Genomic DNA, 22,321 nt, shown 5'->3' on the forward strand with positions numbered 1-22,321 from the left:
AAGACCTTAGGCTGACTTTAAAATAGTAATAAAGGCAAAGTACTACTTTTGAGCCTTTGGAATTGACACTGACTTTTGGGGACAGAGTTGTGTGTTTGAATCCTACACTAAAGTGCTTGGTAATAGCTACCATTGTCTTATTAGCCACACTAATAAAATTAAAGACCTACTCCCCTCTCCCCCAAAAATAAAATTTTAAAATAAAACATTTGAATTAATAAATGTTGGGTGTTAGCAATGCAAGAGACCTTGAAGGTTCTCTGGTTCAGCTCACATCATTTTATAAGTGAGCAAATAGCCCTAGAAAAGTGAAATGATTTACCTAAGGTGACATAGAAAGCTGATGGTAAAACCAGGCCTAGGAACCCAAGCCTCCTGACTTCTGGAGAAAAAAAAAAAAGCATACTTTTTTCCTTTATACCATGTGTCTTTTGAAAGGAGATGTAACAAAATTCCAAGTGTTTAAACATAAAAAATTGTGACTATTATGTTACTTGACCAAATTCTTTTAAAAGAGATTTTACAGGTTAGAATACTAACAATACAGAGAGAAAAATGTTATTTTAAGGGCCTAAGGTGGCATCAGATTTTTAAAAATAGTTAAGCACATCCATCCATTAGTTCTTCATTTTAAATCCATTTTGAAAAATGGACTGAAGAAATGGAATATTTTCAGTGGGTAATGACTGTTATCAGTCACATTAAAGCTCAAATCAACACAAAGCATTTATGAAAATGAATGAAAGCACCAAAGACCTGACTCTCTTTTCAAAGTGGAAAATGCCATGTCTGGGACCATAGTTTATTGCCATCACTATTCTTTGCTTCAGTTACAGAATGCTTGGTACTGATATTTTGGGCAATGGGGGCTGGTAGAGATAAGTGACAATCACATTTTTTCCCTAGATTTTTTTCCCTATAACTTCATAGACTACTCCATGAGGTTATTGAGTGACTAACACTTGCTACCAAAAACTTTTGTTAAGTTTTGATTTTAGTTTTTAAAAAATAATCAATCTATAAAGAAAACATTCATTCTGGAACACATTTCCACAATTTTTTTCACTAAGTAAAGGTTGGGAATCTGCTTCTATACCATGATTGAACAGAAATTCAGTGAATTGAGAGAAGAAAGCTATATGTTTTTGCCAATCCATCTAATATTAATTGAGTCTCTACTAGGTGCAAAGCACCACAGGGTGAGGGAAGATAAAAAGAATTGTACTTGGTGGCATTGTGGCCTTCTGTAATCTTGTGTGCTTATGCATGGCTATGTGGAGGGGACAACGGAAAGCAAAGGATCAATGCTACGTGATACATTTATGACATATGGCTAGAAAAGGATGAGATCGATTTTTTCAACAGATAGACCAGAACTAATTAATAAAAATGTCTGTAGCTCCCTTTAAAGCAATCACTTTGGAGGGCTATATACTTATTCTAGTGATACTCCCATAATTCCAGGTGCTTTTGGACACCTTTTTGATAACTACCTTCAAGAACCCTTTTATAAGGCACACAAAACAACTACTCTCACCATTTTGCAGTCATGTCTTACTTTTTTGAGCCTTAATGAATTTTATCCAGGTTGATCATCCACTTTACCAAGTTTGGCTCCAAAATGACATGGATATTTTTCAAAAATAAAATCCACCTTCAGAGGATGCTGATTTACCACCATTGAGGATATGGAGAAAACAATACAATCAATCATGTTGTACACCCAGAAGATAATTCCTTAAAAGGACATTGCTAAATAGTCTCACCTCATATGTATGTATATATGACTGTGGGTAATAGATGTGCTCACAAAGGTTGGACACCAAGGAAAACTTCTTACTCCCCACCGTACTCATTCCCAATTGACAGATACTCAGTCACATGCCAAAAAAGTTTTGGGCATCATTAACAAGAATTCACACATGGTTCTTAAAATGTTCTAGGTTCAGTTACCTAAATAAAGCCCTGATCCAAAAGATATAAACAGAAAAGTTGCAACAAATACAGATAAATGTGATGACTTGGAAAGCAAATATAATGGTTGCTTTTGCTGATATGTTTCTTTGAATTCCATATAATTCTTGATCAACTTTCTTTTTTTCTTTCTCATAGCCCCATACTCCAAAACCAGAGACGAAAAAAAGCCACAATGGGAAAAAGGGTGCGGTAAGTAAATCAATCAGTAAGTACATATTAAGTGCCTACTATGCTGTGCTAAGCACTAATGAATTTGGATTCCCATCTTGTAAATAATTCTACAGACATATGGGCATATTCTTTTCTTTCTTTCTTTGTTAAATCAAACTAACTGATGGTTTATCTATCTTAATTTTCTTTTTCTAGGTTTTTTTTTAGTTACTTGCACAATTCATCTACCTGATGTTTATTTTATTGATGTAAGAGTTTAGAGATATAAATTATTCCTAATAATGTATGCATCCCATGCATTTTGGTATATTGTCTCATTGTTGTTATTCTCTTTAAAGAAATTACCGTTTCTATGATTTGTTCTTTGACACAGCCAGTCATTAGGATAAGATTATTTAGTTTCCAATTAAATTTTAATCTGTCTTTCCACTGTTATAAGAACATATTCTTGTGCTATAAAGAGATATAACTCCTAGAACCTTTTGAAACTTGGGCCTTCTTCCCAAGGCAGCCAATCTAAGTCCTGACAGAAGAAATCCAACACATGTATAAGGCTTCATATGTCTTTTCCACAAATATTTTATTTTTCAAACTTGTGATAAGAGTTAGAACATTTGATAGTTACAGGGTTCTGACAAATCAAGCTGTTGTTGGAGATATAACCTTACCTAAATAGGCTGCCTGCTTGTTAACACCAGCAGGCTGCTGGCTTAGTGAAATTTTAGAAAGTGGTGACAACCGTATAAGTGAAATAGGATTATTTCTAGAACTTCGGCAAGTGAAGGGCTGCCCACTAGTAACTCATTCAGACTGATATTAGAGATGGCCAGGACTTAAAAAAACCAAAGAACTATAGGACATATAGGTCCTTTTATGTCAATTGAGTTGCAAAAACCATTTCAAAGACACTGCTGCCATGAATTCATATTGGATCAGGAATGTTGACAATATGTAAATAAAACAGCAAGAAACATATCTTATGATGAAAGTTTTACAACCCCTAAAAACAGGATATGTTGAGTCAGTAACATTCAGATTGACAATTTTACTATTACCTTCTCATGAAAAGGGCAGGTTCTATGTACTTTAAATAGCTAATTTCCACCAAAGCTGGCTGATTCTCTAACAATTGAAGATGACAACCTACTGACATAGGTAGAGCAAACGTTATTTGCTCCAATTTTCAAACAAGGAAACTGAGACTTCATGACATTAAATGATCTGCTTGTGGTACCATAACTATCATATGTTAAAACCAGAATTCAAACCCAGATTTCCTGACTCCATATCTATCTACTACAACATGATACCTCATTTTAAACCTTTTTATTGTGTGCTTTTGAGTATAACCGCCTTATGTCCCACTTGGACTACTCATTTGCAGTATTTAACATGCCTAAGGAGAGGTCAGAACTTTTTATCTACCTAGTGCCATCTGAACTTGCCTCTACCAAAACCCCATTTCCCTCCAGGTCTTTTCCCACTGACTGTCTGAAGTCTAAAAATCAAATTTCAGCACTTCATCTCATTAAATTAACTCTTTGATTTCTGTTAAAATTTTAATCTCTATGGCTGGAGTAACAGTTTTTACTTGCCATCAATCAACCAATCAGTAAACATTTATTAAGCACTTACCACGTGCCAGGCGCTGGGCTAGTGTTAGAGATCAAAAAGAGACAAAAGACAGTTCTGCCCTCAGGAAACTCACAATCTAAAGGGGGAGACAATAATTATACCTTAGTATGAATGAGGGTCACAAACCCAGGGTCCCACTAAAGCAGGTATAAGGTATAAAATGGGAAAGTTCCAGCTCCCAAAATGAACTTTGCCTTTTAACAACTGAAGAGTGGAGGGTATGTGCCATGACAGTGGATATTGAGAAGTAGAGAAAAAAATATACAATTTCCACAGCTTAGCAAGGAAAATCCTGACCACAGATAAATATGGAAATATCACCAAATCCTCTACATCATTAAATTTGATTCCTGATACAGAAAGGTAATAATGTTGGAGGGGCAGAAAGCTGGCTCCACATAGTACCCCAAGGAAGCTGACTTTTCTAGGATATGTCTATTTACAAAGTTTCTCTCTGAAAGATACCATGTTCTTATCCACACATCTTGTTTTGGTTTGTCTTACAGACTCAAATAACTTGCAGGCTGTCATATATAGGTTGCTTATCAATCAACTATGATACCATTGAACAGCCGCTGCTCTTAATACAAGGAATCTGTGCCAACCTGGGACTGGAGCTAGGAATCAACTTGTATTTAGCCATAAACTGTGCTGCACATGAATTGATTGACTATGTAAGTTTTTCTTTTGGTATCTTCATATTTTATCTCCTTCTCCATTAAATTAATGCTTATAAAAGATGATAATGTTTGTTGAATGAATGGTGGTATGAGAACTGTATTTATGAGTCAGAAGACCTGAGTTTTATTCTCTTGTCTGCTACGTCCTAGCCGTGCACTTTGGGCAAATCACTTCATCTCTCTTGAGTATAGTATCAAATGGGCCATTCAGTGTATTCTTTTGCATGTCACTTCACCTCTCTGGCTTCAGTTTCCCAATCTACCAAGTCAGGGGACTGGAAAATAAGGATAATGTGTATAAAGTGCTCTGTAAACCCTAATGTATTATATAATGTGAGCTATCATTATTTATCATCATCATCGTTAGAACATCTCTAAGGTTGCTTACTTTTCTAGAATTCCACAGCTGCATAACTCAAGTCCTTGGAAGTTCAAGAGTGGACATCATTTCTCTGAAGTGATCCCCAGCTATTTCCTCCTTCCTCTGTGTATCTCCTCTTGTCTGCGTGAAGAAGTTGCGCTTATCCTTGTAAAGGTCAACCCCTCTACATGTGTCCTTGATCCCATTACCTCCTGCCTCTCCAGCAGATTTCCCCCATTTCTAACTTCTCTCTCTCTGTCTCTCTCTCTCTCTCTCTCTCTGTCTCTCTCTGTCTCTCTCTGTCTGTCTGTCTCTCTCTCTGTCTTTCTTTCCCTCTCTGTCTCTGTGTCTCTGTGTGTCAACTTCAGTCTCTTAATATCTTCTTTCTTGTTTCCCTCCTGCATCAAGATACACTTAAGTCTCTCCCATCCTATTAAAACAAAACAAAACTCAGCAGATTCAACCATTCCCACTAGCTATTTTTCTGCATCTCATATCCCTTTCTCAGCTAAATTCCTAAAAAAAAATCATTTGTACTATCTGCCTCCATTTCTTCTCTCACTTTCTTCTAAACTGTATGTAGTCTGGCTTCCATCCTCATTATTCAACTGAAAACTCCAAAATTGCCAGTGGTCTCTTAGTTTCTGAGTCTAATGGTCTTTTTTATTTCCTCATCCTTCTTTACTCCTTTGTAATATTTGACTGTTGACTACTTATTCCTTCAGAATACTCTCTCATTTCTGAGTTTCCAGGACATTGCTCTTTCCTGCTTTATTTTATTTGATTTACTGTACTTTGACTTTTCTCCTACTTAGCAGCCTCTTTAAAGCGGTCTCCTTTACTGGATCTTTGTCCATGTCATGTCTATTGACTATGGGTATACCTCTAAGATTCTATTCTGAGTCCCCTTCTCCTTTCTTGTCATGACCTCTAGCTTAATGAGCTCATGGACTCAATTATTATCTATATATGGATAGTTCCCATCCTTTCCAGAACAAACACTAACTGATTATTGACTTCTACCAATGGACACAGAAGCCTCAGATAAAGCAATCATACTCCCAGATTGCCCTGCTTCCAGTCCAACCCTTGCAGCCATCATCCCTGTGGGATGTGACCCAGTGGCTGCTTCTTCAGGGGCTGCAGACCTCATCTCATCAGCAGCCACAGCTACTGAGGATCCAGAAAAGAAAGTTCTGGGCCCCCAAAGTCCTTGGCACTGTCACATGGTTCAATATCAGAAGTGGATACGGTTTTATCAGTGGAAATTACATTTAAAAAGGCATATTACCCAGGGACCTTTCCATCTGACTTGGAACTGAAAACTCCTACATCTTTTAGCTCTGCTTTTAAAATGTAAGCTTCTCAAGAGCAAGGATTGTCATCACCTACTTGTCATCACTGCCTGATTTTTCATTTTTCATTCATTCACTTATTCATGTGTATATGTGGCCCTACTGTCTCTCATGAGCTCCAGTTCCATGCCACCAACTAATTATTAAACATTTCAAACTGGATGTCCCATAGGTATCTCAAACTGAATATGTCCAAAACATAACTCACCAACTTTCCTCCCAAGCCTATCTTTCCTCTGAACTTCTTTATTACTGTTGAGAATTTCATCATCTTTCTACTCCTAGAGGTGTATAACCTTGGTGTCATCCTGGATTCTACTCTCACTCCCCTCTTTCACTAATATGTAATCAATCATTGAATCGCATCATTTCTGTCCCCATAACATCTCTTCTGTATCCCTCCCTTCTCTTCATTTTCATACTTATCACCTTACACCAGACTCTGATCACCTCTCACCTGGATTATTGCTCTAGGCTCTTAATTGGTCTCTTTGCCTCAAGTCCATCCTTACACATCCCTCTCATATGCCCCCTTCTCTTACTCACATGGCCACCACTCAAAATAAGACCCTCATCTCCTCTTTCTTTTTTTTTAAGACTTAAATTTAGTTATTTTTAGTTTTCAACATTCATTTCCACAAGATTTTGAGTTCTAAATTTTCTCCCCATCTTTCTCCTCCTCTCTACCCCAAGATGGCATGCATTCTGATTACCCCTTCCCCTAGTCTGCCCTCCCTTTTATCATCCCTCCTATTATCCCCTTCCCCTTTACTTTCTTGAAGGGCAAGATAGATTTCTATACCCCATTGCCTGTATATCTTATTTCCCTGTTGCATGTAAAAACAATTTTTTAACATTTGTTTTTAAATTTTTAAGTTCCAGATTCTCTCCCTTCTTCCTTTCCTACCAACTGCCATGGAGAAGGCAAGCAATTCAATATAGGTTGTACATGTATAGTTATGCAAGACACCTCCATAATAGTCATAATAGTCATTTCCCCCCTGATTATTCTATTTTCTCTTTTGACCCTGTTCCTTTTCAAAAGTATTTGCTTCTGATTACCCCCTCTCCCAATCTGCCCTCCCTTCTATCATCTCCTCCATCCCCTTCCTCCCTACTTTCCTATAGGGTAAGATACCCAACTGAGTGTGTATGTTATTCCCTCCTTAAGTCAAATCCAGTGAGAGTAAGGTTCACTCATTCCTTCTCACCTCCCCCATCTTCCCCTCCATTATGAAACCCTTTTCTTGTCTCTTTTATGAGATAATTTACCCCATTCTATCTCTCCCTTTCTCCTTCTCCTAATATATTCCTCTCTCACCCCTTAATTTTAATTTTTAGATATTGTTCCTTCTTATCTATCTATCTCTCTCCTCCAACTACCCTAATACTGAGAAAGGTCTCGTGAGTTACAAATATCATCTTTCCTTGTAGGAACATAAATAGTTCAACTTTAATAAATCTCTTATGATTTCTCTTTCCTGTTTACCTTTTCATGCTTCTCTTGGTTCTTATATTTGAAAGTCAAATTTTCTTTTCAGCTCTGGTCTTTTTATCAAGAATGCTTGAAAGTTCCCTATTTCATTAAATGTCCATTTTTTTCCCCTAAAGGATTATACCCAATTTTGCTGGGTAGGTAATTGTTGGTTTTAATTCTAGTTCCTCTGATTTCTGGAATATCATTTTCTAAGTCCTTCAGTCCCTTAATGTAGAAGCTTCTAGATCTTGTGTTATCCTGATTGTATTTCTGCAATACTTAAATTGTTTTTTTTTTTTCTGGCTGCCTGCAATGTTTTCTCCTTGACCTGTGCAGCAGTAAGCACCCTGACACACATCCAGGATGACCTGCTGGCACAGGTTCTTAGGTCTGCTTTTCTAAAAGGAAAGCAACTTTTGAGGAGTCAACAATCTTCTTTAATCACATATAACACAAAGAAAATGCAAGCAGAAAAACAAAGACCAACAGACAGGGCTTCTAACTCTCTGACCATAAGCAATACATATAGATCAATAGACAGATCCAATTGTCTGACTATTACATACATAGATAGTTACCAGAGAGAGAATCTCCAACATCTGGGTTTTCAAAGCTGAGGGAGGCTCCTTAACTGCTACCCAAAGACTCATCCAGCACATGACCATTTTTTCAAACCCCTAAAGCAAAATTTCATCTCAGAGTATATTTACATTTTTCAGAGCTGGAGGGCATGACCCTCAGAGACTTATAAATTAACAAAAGGTGTGGGCCTTCCTACAAAACAAGCCTCCCCTAATCAAGCTTCCCTTAATAGGCTTCACCTGAGGTCTATTAATGGAAGGGGAAGATCTTTCATTAACAAAATTCTCATTAACATTACATTCCCATTAACCTGGGATCTCTGGAATTTGACTACAATATTCCTAGGAGTTTTCCTTTTAGGATTTCTTTCCAGAGGCAATGGGTGGATTCTTTCAGTTTCTATTTTACCCTCTGGTTCTAGAATATCAGGGCAGTTTTCCTCAATAATTTCTTGAAAGATGATGTCTATGCTCTTTTTTTTTGATCATGGTTTTCAGGTAGTCCAATAATTTTTAAATTGTTTCTCCTGGATCTATTTTCCAGGTTAGTGTTTTTTCCAGTGAGATATTTCACACTGTCTTCTATTTTTTCATTCTTTTGTTTTATAATTTCTTAATTTTTCATAAAGTCATTACCTTCCATTTGGGTCATTCTTCAATGAGCTTTCGGACCTTTTCCATTGGTCAATTCTGCTTTTGAAGGCATTCTGCTCATCGGCTTTTTGAACTTCTTTTTCCATTTGGGTTAGTTTATTTTTTAAGGCATTATTTTCTTCAGGTTTTTTTGGGCTCTCCTTTAGCAAGCTGTTGACTCAATTTTCATGACTTTCTTTCATCACTCTCATTTCTCTTTCCAATTTTTTCTCTACTTCTCCTACTTGATTTTCAAAATCCTTTTTGAGCTCCTCCATGTCCTGGGACCAATTCATATTCCTCTTGGAGGCTTTTGATGTAGGAGCTTTGACTACTGTCCTCCTGTGGTTGTGTGTTCTAATCTTCCTTGTCACCAAAGTAAGATTCTATGGTCTTTCTTTTACGATGTTTACTCATTTTCCCAAACACTTGAGACTCTAACTCTCTGTCAAGGTAGGATTCTGCTTCCCAACAGGGGTTGGAGTGGGGCTGAGTGTACTGTCCCAGGCTTCAGGGATTTTGTATCAGCCACTAGATCTCCCACCATCTGTGGGCCCAGAGCTCTGGAAGCAGCCCCTGTTGCCACTGCCACTGCCTTTTTCACCCAGGTCCCACAGAGTTTTCCCATTGACCTTTTTGGTGTTTGTAGGTTAAGAAAGTCAGGAAACTGCCATAGCTGCCAATGATTCAGTCCCCTGAGACCTACTCCGATAGGTCTGTGTAGGTGAGGCTCAATTGTGCTCCACTCCCTGCGTTGTGTGAAAGTCCCTTCCTGTTGGCTTTCCAGGTTGTCTTGGGCTGGGGATTTGTTTCACTCTGTCATTCTGTGGTTTCTGAAGCACTGGAATTTATTTAGAGTCATTTTTTTACAGGTATTTGGAGGGCTTTGGGGGAGAGCTCAGGGAAGTCCCTGTTTTTACTTCACCATCTTGGCTCCACCCCTTCCTACCATCTCCTCCTGTATGGACTATTGTCATTACTTTCTAATTGGTCTTCTTTTCTCAAGTCCATTCTCCACATGGCTGCCATTGATTTTCCTAATGCTGAGATCTCACTATTTCACTCCTCCTATTAAATAAACTCAAATGGTTTCCCATTACCTCTAGGAAGACATACAACTTCTCTATTTGGCATTTAAAGCCATTCACAAGCTGGTGCCCCATCTACTTTTCTGGCCTTATCATACATTACTCCTATGTACATACTCTATGGTGAAGCCAAACTTCATTTAAATCAGAATAGATAGCACCTATATACATGATGCTACCAGATCATTTTGATCTTCTTTGCAGGAGCGCTTTTTTTTTTCCCAACTCCTGATGTGCTCAGAATTTAATGTTATCACAACCACTTAAAAATTCTTCCTAGTTCTTATCGCTGTTAGAGCTTTTTTGAATGAAGTTTATGTTTCCAACTTGTTCAAAGTACCATATTAATTTCTGAAAGGAAATTATACTGGGGATTTCTGCTGTAGGATTATAGCTCTTAATGGCCTTCTTGCTGTTCATAACATGGAACATTCCTCTGTCTCTGTGCCTTTTCATTGGCTCTCCCCTTGTTAGAATTTGCCCCCTCCTTAATTCTGTCTCTCTGGCCTCAAGACTTATCTCAAGTCCTACCTTTTGCAGGAGGCCATTCAGATACCCTACTTGTGAATGTTTTCTGTTCTAAGGCTCTCTCATACTTACTTTGTATATGCCTACTTATGTTTACATTTTCTTCCCCATTATAATATAAACCTTGAAAAACAGTACTATGTTTTGCTTTTTTTTTTGGTATGTCTAATGCATGGCACAGTGCCTAGCACATAGAACACACTTAATAAATGCTTCTTCACTGACTGGTTTGATAATACATGGCTGATTCAGTGTAGTGGTGCACACCTATAATCCTGCTTCTTGGGGAGGCTCAGGTTCACCTGTATCTTGAGCCCCTGAGTTCTGAGCTGCAATGGGCTATACCAATCAGATATCCACACTAAGGTCAGAATTAATATGCTGAGCACTTAGCAGTGGGAGGCCACCACATTGCCTAAGAAGGGGAGAACCAAGCCAAGTCATGAATGGAGAAAGTCAAAGCTCTTGTCTCATTCAGTAATGGGATTAGGCCTATGAACTATCCTCGCATTAATAATTCTGGGTGAGATGGAGACACCCAGTCTTAAAAAAAAATAGAGAGCTAAACATAGAAAATTTGGCCCATATTGTGGAAGCTGAAAAGAAATCTAATCCTTCAAGTCCAAAATCATAGTGTGTTAGAGCTGGAAGGAAGCATAGAAATCATATAATCCAACCCCCATGTTTGACAACTGAGGAAATGAGAAGTCAGGTGATTTTCTCAGTCATACAAAAAGTCAGAGACTGAGCTAGGCCTAGACCCCAGCATTTCTTATCCTGTGCTTTTTCTCCTAGTACATTGTTAATGATTTGGGGGATCTGCAGTTTCCAGTGAGGGACTTTTCATCAGAGTGACATGTCATTTTAATGATAGGATTGAGACCTATATACTAGTCTAGGCTATTGCAGCCTAGAATCATTGCCTCCACATACATCTGCATTTGGTTCATATTCTTTTTCAATATTTCAGCAGCCTAATGGTAATTTTACATCTCAGGCTGTTTAAAAACAGAAGTACAACCTACCTACAATGACAAAGTTGTTTGCATATTGTTGGTGAAAAAGCTAATCTTTATAGTTAGATTCTTGTGAGTGGGCAGGGTTCTCACTGTTGGTCTCTTGTTCCACGAGCTTACTTCATTTTATTGTCCTTATACGCAGACAGTCGGGTGTCTGGCACCATTTAAAAAACCTAAATCGAAGTAATTTTTCCTTCCCACTCTGTACCTCTAGGTTTTTCTCTATGTATAAGGCTCCCTTTAAACACTGTGGGAAGAAATCTGTAGGGTCCTAAGAGGGGTGTGAATCCGGCTCATAGCAGTTACTTCATTTAAAACAGCATTAACCTTTTCCCAGGTCCATGTTAACAGCTACCATTTGACATAAAATATGAAGGGTTTTTTTTTTCTCCCAATAAATACAATCTGAAATAATCTCTTTTACTAGACCTTTTTAGTTTTCTTCTAACTCATTTCCCTTCACATTCTTTGTAATCCAGTGACACTACCCTTGCTGCTCCCCTCACAAGACAGTCTGTGTCCAGGCTTGGGGCATTTTCACTGGCTGGTCCCCATACCTGGAACACTCTTTCTCCTTCCATCAGATCCCAGTGAAAGTCCTCCCTTCTGCAAGAATCCTTTCCCCTTAATGATAATGCCTTCCTTTTGAGATTATGGCCAGTTTCTCCTGAATAGAACTTGTTTGGACTTAGTTGTCTACATTTTGTCTCCCCAGTTAAACTGTGAGTTCCTTGAGAGCAGGGACTGTTTCTTTTGCAACATCAGTGCCTGGCACACAGTAGACACTTAATAAATGCTTGTTGACTTACCTTGATTCTATGACCCTGATTAGGAAGACGCCATACTATAGGGGCAAGAGTAGGCATGGAATTCTAGGTTTCTCACTTATTAGCTGTATGAATAAGCCTGTTGTTCTATCTGTAAAATGGGCGTAATAATACTTGCCTACGATTCTTGTGAGAAAAAAATTTTGTAGACCATAGAGCATTATAATAGTTCATATATGTGTTACTCTTAAAGTATACCTTTGATATGAAAAACATGTTTACTATCCTCATTCTTGGGACATTCTTGGAGGATAAAGTGTTGGGCCTATAGTCCAGAAGACCTGAGTTCCAATCCAGCTTCAGACACTTACTGGTTGTGTGACCCTGGACAAGTCACTTAATCCTATTTGTCTTAGTTTCCTCATCTGTAAAATGAGTTGGAGAAGGAAATGGCAAATACCCCAGTGACTTCACCAAAAAAAACCCCAAAGAGGTCACTGAGAGTTAGACATAACTGAAAATGACTGAACGATACAACAACCATTTTATTTTAACTTTTTTACTTCTCTGTATCAGACTAGAGGAAAGTATGAAGTGACAACAGGAGTATTCAAAAGTCCCTCTGAGATGGTTGATATGTATGTGGACCTGATCAATAAATTCCCTTCAATTACTGCATTAATTGATCCTGTGAGGAAAGAGGTAAGTAAGGTGGCACTCTTTGGCTCATGACTATAAAGTAGGACCATAAAATGATATATTTAAAGCTGGGACCATCTAGGCAGCTAGATTTGGAAAGGAATCTGCTCCCTCCCCCAAATGCTTCAATGTTTAACATTACAGTTAAATTGTTTGAAGGAGAGCTGGTCTTTGGTTTACATTCTGCATTATGAGGCTCAACTTTTTTTTTAAGGCTTTATCAACCCCAGTACATACAAATGGCAGAGATGAAAAAGTACATTATCTTATTTGGAAATAATAATCTTTTTTAATATGATAGGCTCTATTAAAAATGAGAAGGCCTGATTTGTAGCCTTTACAGTTCTTTGTAAGAAGATTTTCTTCTAACTCAGTGTGCAAAATATTACTGATTGACCCTTACTTACCAGTGCAGTGGAGATGAAAGTTAGCAGAGTGAGAAAGATTTCCCACCTCTGTTCATGTAGAAGCAGTGGAGTGCACCAAACATTCTGTACTTATTAAGTCAGTTTTTCACCTACAGCCTGACCACTTCTGGGCCTGATCCAGGTGTTTTCAGGCCCTTGTATGAGGGCTGTATTAATTTTTTCAGCTTTTAGCAGCCATTGTCTCAGTCTGAGCAAAGGGAAACGGGGTTGCTAAAGTGAATATTGTGCTCATTTTTGCCAGATTATTTATATTTTTCTTCTATTCTATGCAGTAAATGTCAATAATTATTTGCTTCTTTAACCATTAACAGGACACTGAGCAGTGGGACAGCATCTGTAATGCTCTTGGTTCCAGGTGCAACATCATCGCAGGGACAGCATCCAAAAGCGTCTCCAAGCTTCTAGAAGAACAAAATGTCAGCACCCCTAAATCCAGTGGGCTGATCATAAAACATACAAATCAAACTACAATATCCGACTTGATAGAAGTTACCAGGCTTATTGAGAGTGAGTAAGAGCATGGATTTGAGAGAGCTAGCATGAAGTTAATATAATCATGCAAATAGCCCTTAAACATTGAGCACCTTGAGCTTTGTAGAAATTCTGGGTAAACTTCCAGGGGAAAAGAAATCCTGACTCAGGAAAATCACGCTCAATTTAATCACTGCATTCCACAGTGTTTTGATAGTATGCTTTAGTCAGTTCAATTCAACAAGCATTTAATCAGCACCTGCTGTGTGCAAGGCACAAGAGATACAAGAACAAATGAAAAGTATAGTTCCTGCCCTAAAAGACTTACATTCTACTGGTGTCAAAAGATACCATCTATGGCTTTCAATGTGTGATTTTCCCCTTTAGGATTCGAGCACCTTAAGAGCAGAGTCTGTCTATCTTTTCCATTTGTATCTTTAGTGCTTAGCACAGTAATTTGCATACAGTAAGTGCTAAATGAACAACCAAATAAATTAATAAGCAATTAGATAAATAAAGGGGTAGGTGGATAAATAAATCATTCATTAATCTAAACAGACAAGTAAATATCTGTCTAGGGAGGGAGTTCTAGCAATAAGGGGATTCAGCTGAGCCTCATAAGGGAAGCTCAGGATTCTAAGAAGCAGAGGGGAATGTGGGAACAGGCTCAGTGAATGGGTCACTTTGGTGGCAATATAATGTACATGACAGGGAGTGATGTGAAATAAACCTTCAGAGGTGGATTAGATGAGTTTAAATGCCAAGGTGAGGCCTTATATTTTGTCTTAGAGGGAACAGGATGCTGTTATCCCAGAGAAGAGCAACCTGGGGTAGGAGGGAAAGGATAGTGGTCTCCAAGTACATGAAGGGTTGCCAAGTGCAATAGAAAATTGACTTGTTTTGTTTGGCATAAGAACGTAAAAAATCAGGTGCAATGAGTGGATTCTGCAAGGGCAAATTTAGGCTTGATATCAGAAAAGACTCTCTAACAATTGGAGTTGTCCAGAAGTTGAATCAGCTGGCCAAAGAGAAGATGCCGTGAGGGAATGATGGTCTTCAAGCAGAGTCTGTACAAGCACTTGTTGGGTGTGTTACAGTGAGTTTCCTTTGTGGGTATTAGTTGAACTGGATAGTTCCAGAACTCCCTTCCACATCTCAAATACTGTGATCTTCTGAAGATTCTTAGGCAGGAGAGTGCCCTGGTCATCCCTTCTTTAGAAAGACTATTTTGGTAGCTGGATGAAGAAGAGATTGGAGGGGGAAGAGACTAAAAGAGAGTATCAAATGGCAGTAGTCCAGGAGAGAGACAATGACCACTTAGGGTGGTGGTTTTTGTGCGTGGTCAAAATGATTTCCATCAGTGATGGGCTATATGGTGAGTACTGCATTTTGTCATTTACCATGAGTTGTGACTTTTTTTTTGTCTTTAAATTTCTAGGACCAAAGTTTTAAAATAGTTTACCAGTATATTCCTACAGTAGAGACATATCCACCTGACATAACCTCCCAGGATGACTCAGCTGAGGGAGCTATCACCCATTTGGAGAGGTGTACTGGGTTTTATGAGAAATGGAATCCAGAGAACAACTTCTAATAAACAATCACTGATTGAATTCAGCCATCATGGGAGGTGGAGTCAGATTAGTACTATTATTATTAGGTATCAGGTTTTGAAACCAGATCTCAGTTCCATACACTGGTTCTCATTATATTTTTCAATATAAAATCTTTCAGTAGTTCAATTTGGGAGTATTTGTCAGTGCTTAGCACAGTACCTGCCACATAGTAGGTATTTCATAATGGCTTGCTTGATTTCTTGCTGTAAGTCAAAATTTTAAAATTAAACTAAGCCAACAACTGAGTATGTAAAAACAACACTATTTAACAAATCCTTTCCTTAAGGGTAAAATATAATCAAATAGTACAGAGGTATGATGAAGTCTTCCTTCCTTAAGGATGCTAGCACCCGTTATCATCATACCTCTCTCTGGCTCTTCACTACTAATTGTCTTGTGGCCTATTTCAGCTCCCTTGGATCAGGTCCAGACCTAATACAATTAATTGTTATGTAATAATTATTACATATCATTATATTTTAAATTATTATATAAAATAATTATTCATAGAAGTAATAAAATAATTTTATAAATAAAAATTTCATTAAAATCATGTTATATAAAAATAATTAATTATTCATAAAAGCTTTGGATGTGGTACTCAGCTATTCAAATAGTTGCCTTTATTTCTCTATAGCAATGCTGTCCATCTGTGAAGAGTGAGTGAATAATCATCCATAGCAGAGTACTATTTCTGTGCAATCTAAAAAACTTAACAATGGAAGATAAACAAATTCTGTGCTTCTAGGTCAAAAACGCATTGCCATCTTAGGAAGTACTGAGGGAGAATCTTCTGATGATAGCCTTGCGGATTTGGTAAGTGTTGAAAGCTGTTGCGGAATTGCCCCAACACTCCTTTCATCATGAGTCGGTATTTCAGAGAAATGCAGTCTTGGGTGGAGAAAGCCATGTCGCCTTTTATGAAACAGGCTTTCTCCTGCCCAGAAAGCTGCTTTTTGAGAAGAGCTAATCTTTGAACTTTGAAGAAAAGAAAAAATGTGGCCCAGGGAAAATGGCTCACATATCCATCTGCTGCATTAGTCCCTAAAATGTAAGTACGATAGGCTCAGGCTTTGTGGTGGCTACCGATGGCAACGCGTTCCTAGGGCAGTAATTAATGATCAGTGATTCAATTTACGGCTATTTCCCTTCTTCTCAAACTGCCCAATGGTAAACAAGGTGAACTTTCTAATGTAGAAAAGAAAATTTCCATGTCAACAGCCACCCGGGATGGGCAGGTTTCCTTTTCCTCTGGTGGGAGCGGTCCTTTGTGGCATTAGGGCACCAGATTAAACCACTCTCCCCAAACGACTTCCCCTTTCTTTACGTGAAATTGTCCGATTCACCTGCTCTCTTCTCCCCTCAGGCTGTTGGACTGGGTGTTCGTTTTCTCAAGTTGGGAGGTCTTTCTCGCGGGGAGAGGATGACTAAGTACAACCGCCTTTTTACCATAGAGGAAGAGCTCGTCCAGAGCGGAACTCTGAGTACGACTGCATTCTGGCTTTGTTTTCAGCGGGCGACTGAATCAGTGTAAAAAGATGGAGGGAGGGGGAATAGAAATCACTCAGCAGGAGGGACGGGGAATCCGAAGACTAGAAACGGATGCTGACAAACACTAGCTTGGCTTTTGCCACAATGTATATTGTCGTCCTAATGGATGATCTATTTACCTGAATGTTTCAAATTCTCACGCTCCTCCCTGCTGAATGGACGCTCCCATGCTTTTCAACAGAATTAATTGATTGGAATCCTCACTCCTACCTTTTGTGCCAGTCCTCATGGCATTGAAAGGTTTGCCCATGTCTCCCAGAAGTTATAGGCAAGTGTGCTGCTGACGCTTCTTGGGGGAAGCCCATTTCCTTATATTAACATAACGATCTGTTGAATTTCTGTGTTTTGACTGGGAAAGGCTAAGGATCCTATTGAAATGAAGCCTTTCTTTAGGAAGCCAGATTTTTGCATAGCTGTGTTGCAGAGTACTGGTCACAGTAATGATGATAATAGCTACTCGTTTATTTATATAACTAACAGGACTTGATGTACCATATTGATCAGATGATAGGCCTCATTCTCCCCTCTCCCCAGTCTGGGTTGTAAACAAACAACTCCCCCTACCCGCCCCAAAACACACCAAACCAAAAGCTTATTGCAACCTACAGCTTCATTCCTTTAGACTACAAGCACAGCTTAAGAAGGTCCACCAGTCTTCCAGCATCAGAAGTAATGACAATGGTCCCCTTGTCAGCAAGATGCTTTGAATCATAAGATTTAAAACTAGAAGAGAAGGTAGAGATCATCTAGTTGAGGGGTTATTATTAATCCAGGGTCTGTGCACTTTCTTAAAAAAATGTTGATAGTTGTATTACAATGCCATTGGTTTCCTCTCTGATTTTATGTATTTTATTCTATGCATCTAAAAACATGATGCTCAGAAGGGGTCCATAGGCCTCCCCAGCCTGCCAGAAGGGTCAAAGACAAAAACATTAAGAATCTCTGTGTCAGAGGTTATCTAGTCTCACTTTTATTTTACCCCTGAAGAAACTGAGGTGAAGACAGGCAAAGTGACTTGTCTAACCTCAGACAGTGAGAGAACCAGAATGAAAAACAAGGTCACTTGGCCTCCGTCTTGTAGAGAAGACACTGAACCATAGAGATGGTGATTCCCTGAGGGAGAAAGGGGAGGATCCAACACTAGGTCATCTGACTCTAAATTCAGCATCCTTTCTATCATACAGTGCTGGTCAGTCCCTTCACTTTACAGATGAGAAAACTGAGATCAAAAGAGGTTCAGTGATTTGGTCTAAGATCTTATGGGCTGGTCCAACAAATGTACTGCTGGTGCTTTCAAGTAAAAGAGGCAGATTCTTTGTCCTTAGGCAGTCTCAGTAACAGCCGCTTCTCTGCCTGCTTGGAGATAACCCAGCAAACCTCATCCATTCTCTTTCCTCCTTACCCATATCCCTCCCTGGGATGGGAGAGTTCTAGAAGGACTTGATATTAGGAGAGGATGCCTGGAAATCTCCTCCAAACAGCTTTGTAGTCCCAGGAGCTGCTGCTTTGCCTGAACCTATAGATGCTTCCAGAGCTCACTGTACTGGGAATGGAAGAGTAAGCATGGGAAGGAGGCAGGGGTGGTAGGATTATCATGATTTCCAAGCTTTAAAGTTTATTGAAGCTTTACAAGTAACTAGCTATGTGCCTTTGGGTATGTGACCTAATCTCTGTGGCCTTCAGTTTTCTAATCTATAAAATGAGAGAATAGAAAAAAATCTCTGAGTGTCTTCTAGTCTGTATAATCTATAAATCGAAAAGGGATTGTTTCTGGAGGGGAGTTAAAGAAAGCCTGGGGAGAGAGAAGGCAAGTCACCCATCTGAGGACTAACTTCCTACTGAGCCCTGAAAAAATATACATACACATATCCCATCTAAATTTCCTCATTTTCTAAGGTCTCTTTTAATTGCCTTAGTGATTTTTTTTGTATTGAGAAACTAATTTATTTACTCTTAGGAAAAAACTCAAGATTTTGCATTTTTGGGGTATACAAACATACATTATGGTATATACACATACACACACACACACACCTCCATCCATAATAAGACACACACACACACCTCCATCCATAATAAGACACACACACATACACATATAAATTTACTTTCAGAGATAGCATTTTCAGGGAGTAGCCTATATTCAAACCTACATGTCATCACATTTGATTCTCATACCGGTTTATGAGACAGTGCAAGAATGATTATTCATATTTTACCAGTGAGAAAGCTGAGGCCTATCAAATTAGTGACTTCCTCTCAAGGTCACAAAGTCAGTAATTGACAGGGTCTGAACTTGAATTCATATCTTCTCCTGCAGGGTCTCCTCTATTCCTTTCTTGTCATGCTGCTGCCTCAAAGTAGAAACCAACATTTTTCTTTCACTGGTTGGGAGAATCAGACCTCAAGACACACAGAAACATCAGTAGAAATCCATTGAGAGTATGGTAATACATTTATCATGTTTAACAGTAATTTGGCCATGAAACATTGCTAGTCACACAGAATCACTAAACTGAGGAAATGGTTAAGCCATTGAATCTTAAGGATGTGTAACCTCAGAGACCTAAAGTGACTTGCTCAGAATTTCACAGGGTTATAGGATGAACCAGCTATGGATCTCAGGTCTCCTCCATCTCACAGGCCAGTGGTCTGGCCAAGATGCTATCTCAACCTTCTTTCTGCTCTTACTCTACAATCCAGTCCAATTGGAGTTTTTTCCCCTATAACACAATTTTCCTGCCTTTGCTATTCCTTATGCCTAAAATATTTCCTCCTCTTCTGCCTATCCATTAAAGTCATACAAGGGCAGCTAGGTGGTGCAGTGGATAGAGTGCCAGTGCAGGAGTCAGGAGGACCTGAGTTCAAATCTTACCTCAGACACTTGACACTCCCTAGCTATGTGACTTTAACCCCAATGGCCTCATCCTGGGTCATCTCCAGTCACCCTGATCTGGTCACTGGATTCAGATGGCTCTGGAAGAGAAGTGAGGCTGGTGCCCTGTACAGCCCTCCCTCACTCAAAACAAAGTCAAGTGCAAGTCATGTCATCATTTCCCTGATGGCATGGTCTTCTTTGGCAACGAAAGATGAACACATGACACAAAAGTCATACAAAAACAAAGTCATATTCAAATGCCGGTTCTTTCCAGAAGCCTTCCCCAAGCCACCCAGTCAGTAATGATTTTTTCCTTCTAGAATCTTACGTAACATTTTCTTTGAATCTTTATTCATTTATCATGTATGATAGTTTTTTTTAAGTATGTTATTTCTCATCTAGAGACTATAAACTCCGTAAGGGCAGGAACCCTGTCTTATTTAAACATTTTATCTCTGCACATATCAGTAATTTAATAGTTGCTGGATTGTATAATAAGCAATAATTTTTTTAAAGAAGCAATTTTCCATTTTTGACTGAAAATGTTTCTGTATTCTTTGCCTCTTTTCATTTCTTCTTTGATCACATAGGTAAGAGGCAGCTTCTACAGTATGCAGGTACAGTAGAAAGGGTTCTGGCTTTAGAGTCAGAGGACCTGGCTTCAAATGTTGCTTCTGATGCTAACTACTAACTGAGTGACCTTGGGCCAGCCCAGGCAACCCTTTCTGGCCTTGGTTTTCTCATCTATAAAATGGGGGTTGAACTAGCCCTGTGAGATCCCTCTCAGTTCTAAATCTATTATGCATTTTGAGCTCCAGTACTGCTCACCGTGACCAGAGTATGCCCTTTAATCTCTCTGAATGTGTCCCCTTCTGTAAAATGGGGACAATCATACTTGCCTATTTTCCTCAGTTTTTTGGTAAGAAAAACAATTTTTACAAATATGTGCTCTTATTGAACCATTTCAAAAGCTCTTGGTCCGGTGCACTGGGGGAGAGCATCCATGTGAATTGCAGCACAGGACCTCACTGGTAGCAATGGAACAATGCTGTGTCGTTGGGATGGAGAAATAGACCAGTAGCCTTGCTGGCATTCCTGTGATTTTGACAACAAAGAACAGAGAAATAGACCCACAGAGAATCATGGAATGTTTGAAATGGAAAAGCCAAGCTATGCATTATTTTGGACTCCCCCAAACTATCCAGATAACTATCCAGACTAAGTGGGAAATCCTAGTAAAAACACATCTTTTACACTTTGTTAATGCCTTCACCACCCCATCCCAATTGCACTTTGGGGGAATCAAGAGTCTGCAAATATGTTCAGTACTAGTTTCATAGTAAGCAACATTTTGTATTCCAGTACAAAACTGCCTTTTCTTCATGGTTGATTCTTTTTCCCCTGTTGCTGTCTCCTCCTCAGGCTTGGCAAATAATCCACAAGTAATGTCCTGCTGTGCAGCAAATAATCTACACTGCTGAATTAGGGTGTGTTGTAAATTGAATAGGGTGGCTGCCCTGCACAGTTAATGTGTGACTAAAGAAAACACAGCTTTAAATGTGTCTGAAATCTTTCAGGATTGTGGTCCCAAGACTATTAAGTGATGTTTTAACGTGCCACATGCATACAGATTTAAAAAGTAACAACTTTCTTTTAATGGTCATAGCATTTGGATTAGGCATCAATCATGTATTTTTTATTTTTTAGCCCCAACTGTAGGGCAAACATTTATTGACTTCAATGAAGAAAGCCAAAAAGCAGCAGAATCACTCATGGCTACTTTGTCTTCTGTCAACGCTGGAAGAACAGAGAGTGACATGAGCTGCTTCTCCATAAAACCTGAAGCATCAAAATAATGTGGATCTTCTATGAGGAGCTGCATGGTGTTCCAGTACAAGACCAAACTATTCATGTTAGTTAGGAATGGCAAATCTTTTAAATAATGTTTTTGTACTCAACTTCACTTGTCTATTTTCACTATGCAGTAAAATACTTTAGCTACCAAAAATGGTCATCACCAACTTTTTTCATACCTGCCACATTTCAAAAGGGATTAAAAAAATTCCAATTCTATGTTTTCTCTTAAGTGGTTGCTGCCATGGAAATACAATAGTGCAGACTAACAGTCCATTTCTTTTTTTTGTTTTTCGCCAAGCAAAGCCTTAGATTATGAAACTGACCTCTGAGTATGTTAATTTACTTTTTTTTTTTAAATCAGAATTTTTCTGAGAACAAATACTTGAGTTTCCTAGGAGTGATTCAAACCAAATCATTTATGCTTTCACATTTCATATAGATTGGAAAGCAAATGATTTGAAAAAGATGAAAGCAAGATGTCGATTTCATTGCATCCTTAGCAGGTGTCTATGGGTTATAGAATTACATGAAGCCTTACCTGATTCCTTC

General features: G+C 38.7%; 1 protein-coding gene across 2 annotated transcripts in view; it reads left to right on the forward strand.

The window, feature by feature from the left end:
* The window catches only part of ENO4 (enolase 4), a 35,184-nt gene extending 13,261 nt beyond the window's left edge, over positions 1 to 21,923 (forward strand). Inside the window, exons 8-14 of one of the 2 annotated variants that reach the window (XM_072623621.1) lie at positions 2,113 to 2,166; positions 4,290 to 4,457; positions 12,849 to 12,974; positions 13,711 to 13,906; positions 16,235 to 16,302; positions 16,853 to 16,970; positions 21,623 to 21,923. In XM_072623621.1, coding sequence (XP_072479722.1) covers positions 2,113 to 2,166; positions 4,290 to 4,457; positions 12,849 to 12,974; positions 13,711 to 13,906; positions 16,235 to 16,302; positions 16,853 to 16,970; positions 21,623 to 21,771 — 879 coding nt within the window. In that variant the 3' untranslated portion in view covers positions 21,772 to 21,923. Of the gene's footprint in view, positions 1 to 2,112; positions 2,167 to 4,289; positions 4,458 to 12,848; positions 12,975 to 13,710; positions 13,907 to 16,234; positions 16,538 to 16,852; positions 16,971 to 21,622 lie in introns of both variants that reach the window. The other variant, XR_011970291.1, reaches the window with a different exon arrangement.
* The last annotated feature ends 398 nt before the right edge of the window (positions 21,924 to 22,321 follow it).

Source organism: Notamacropus eugenii, chromosome 1 (genome assembly GCF_028372415.1).
Source record: "Notamacropus eugenii isolate mMacEug1 chromosome 1, mMacEug1.pri_v2, whole genome shotgun sequence".
NCBI classification, from domain to species: domain Eukaryota; kingdom Metazoa; phylum Chordata; class Mammalia; order Diprotodontia; family Macropodidae; genus Notamacropus; species Notamacropus eugenii.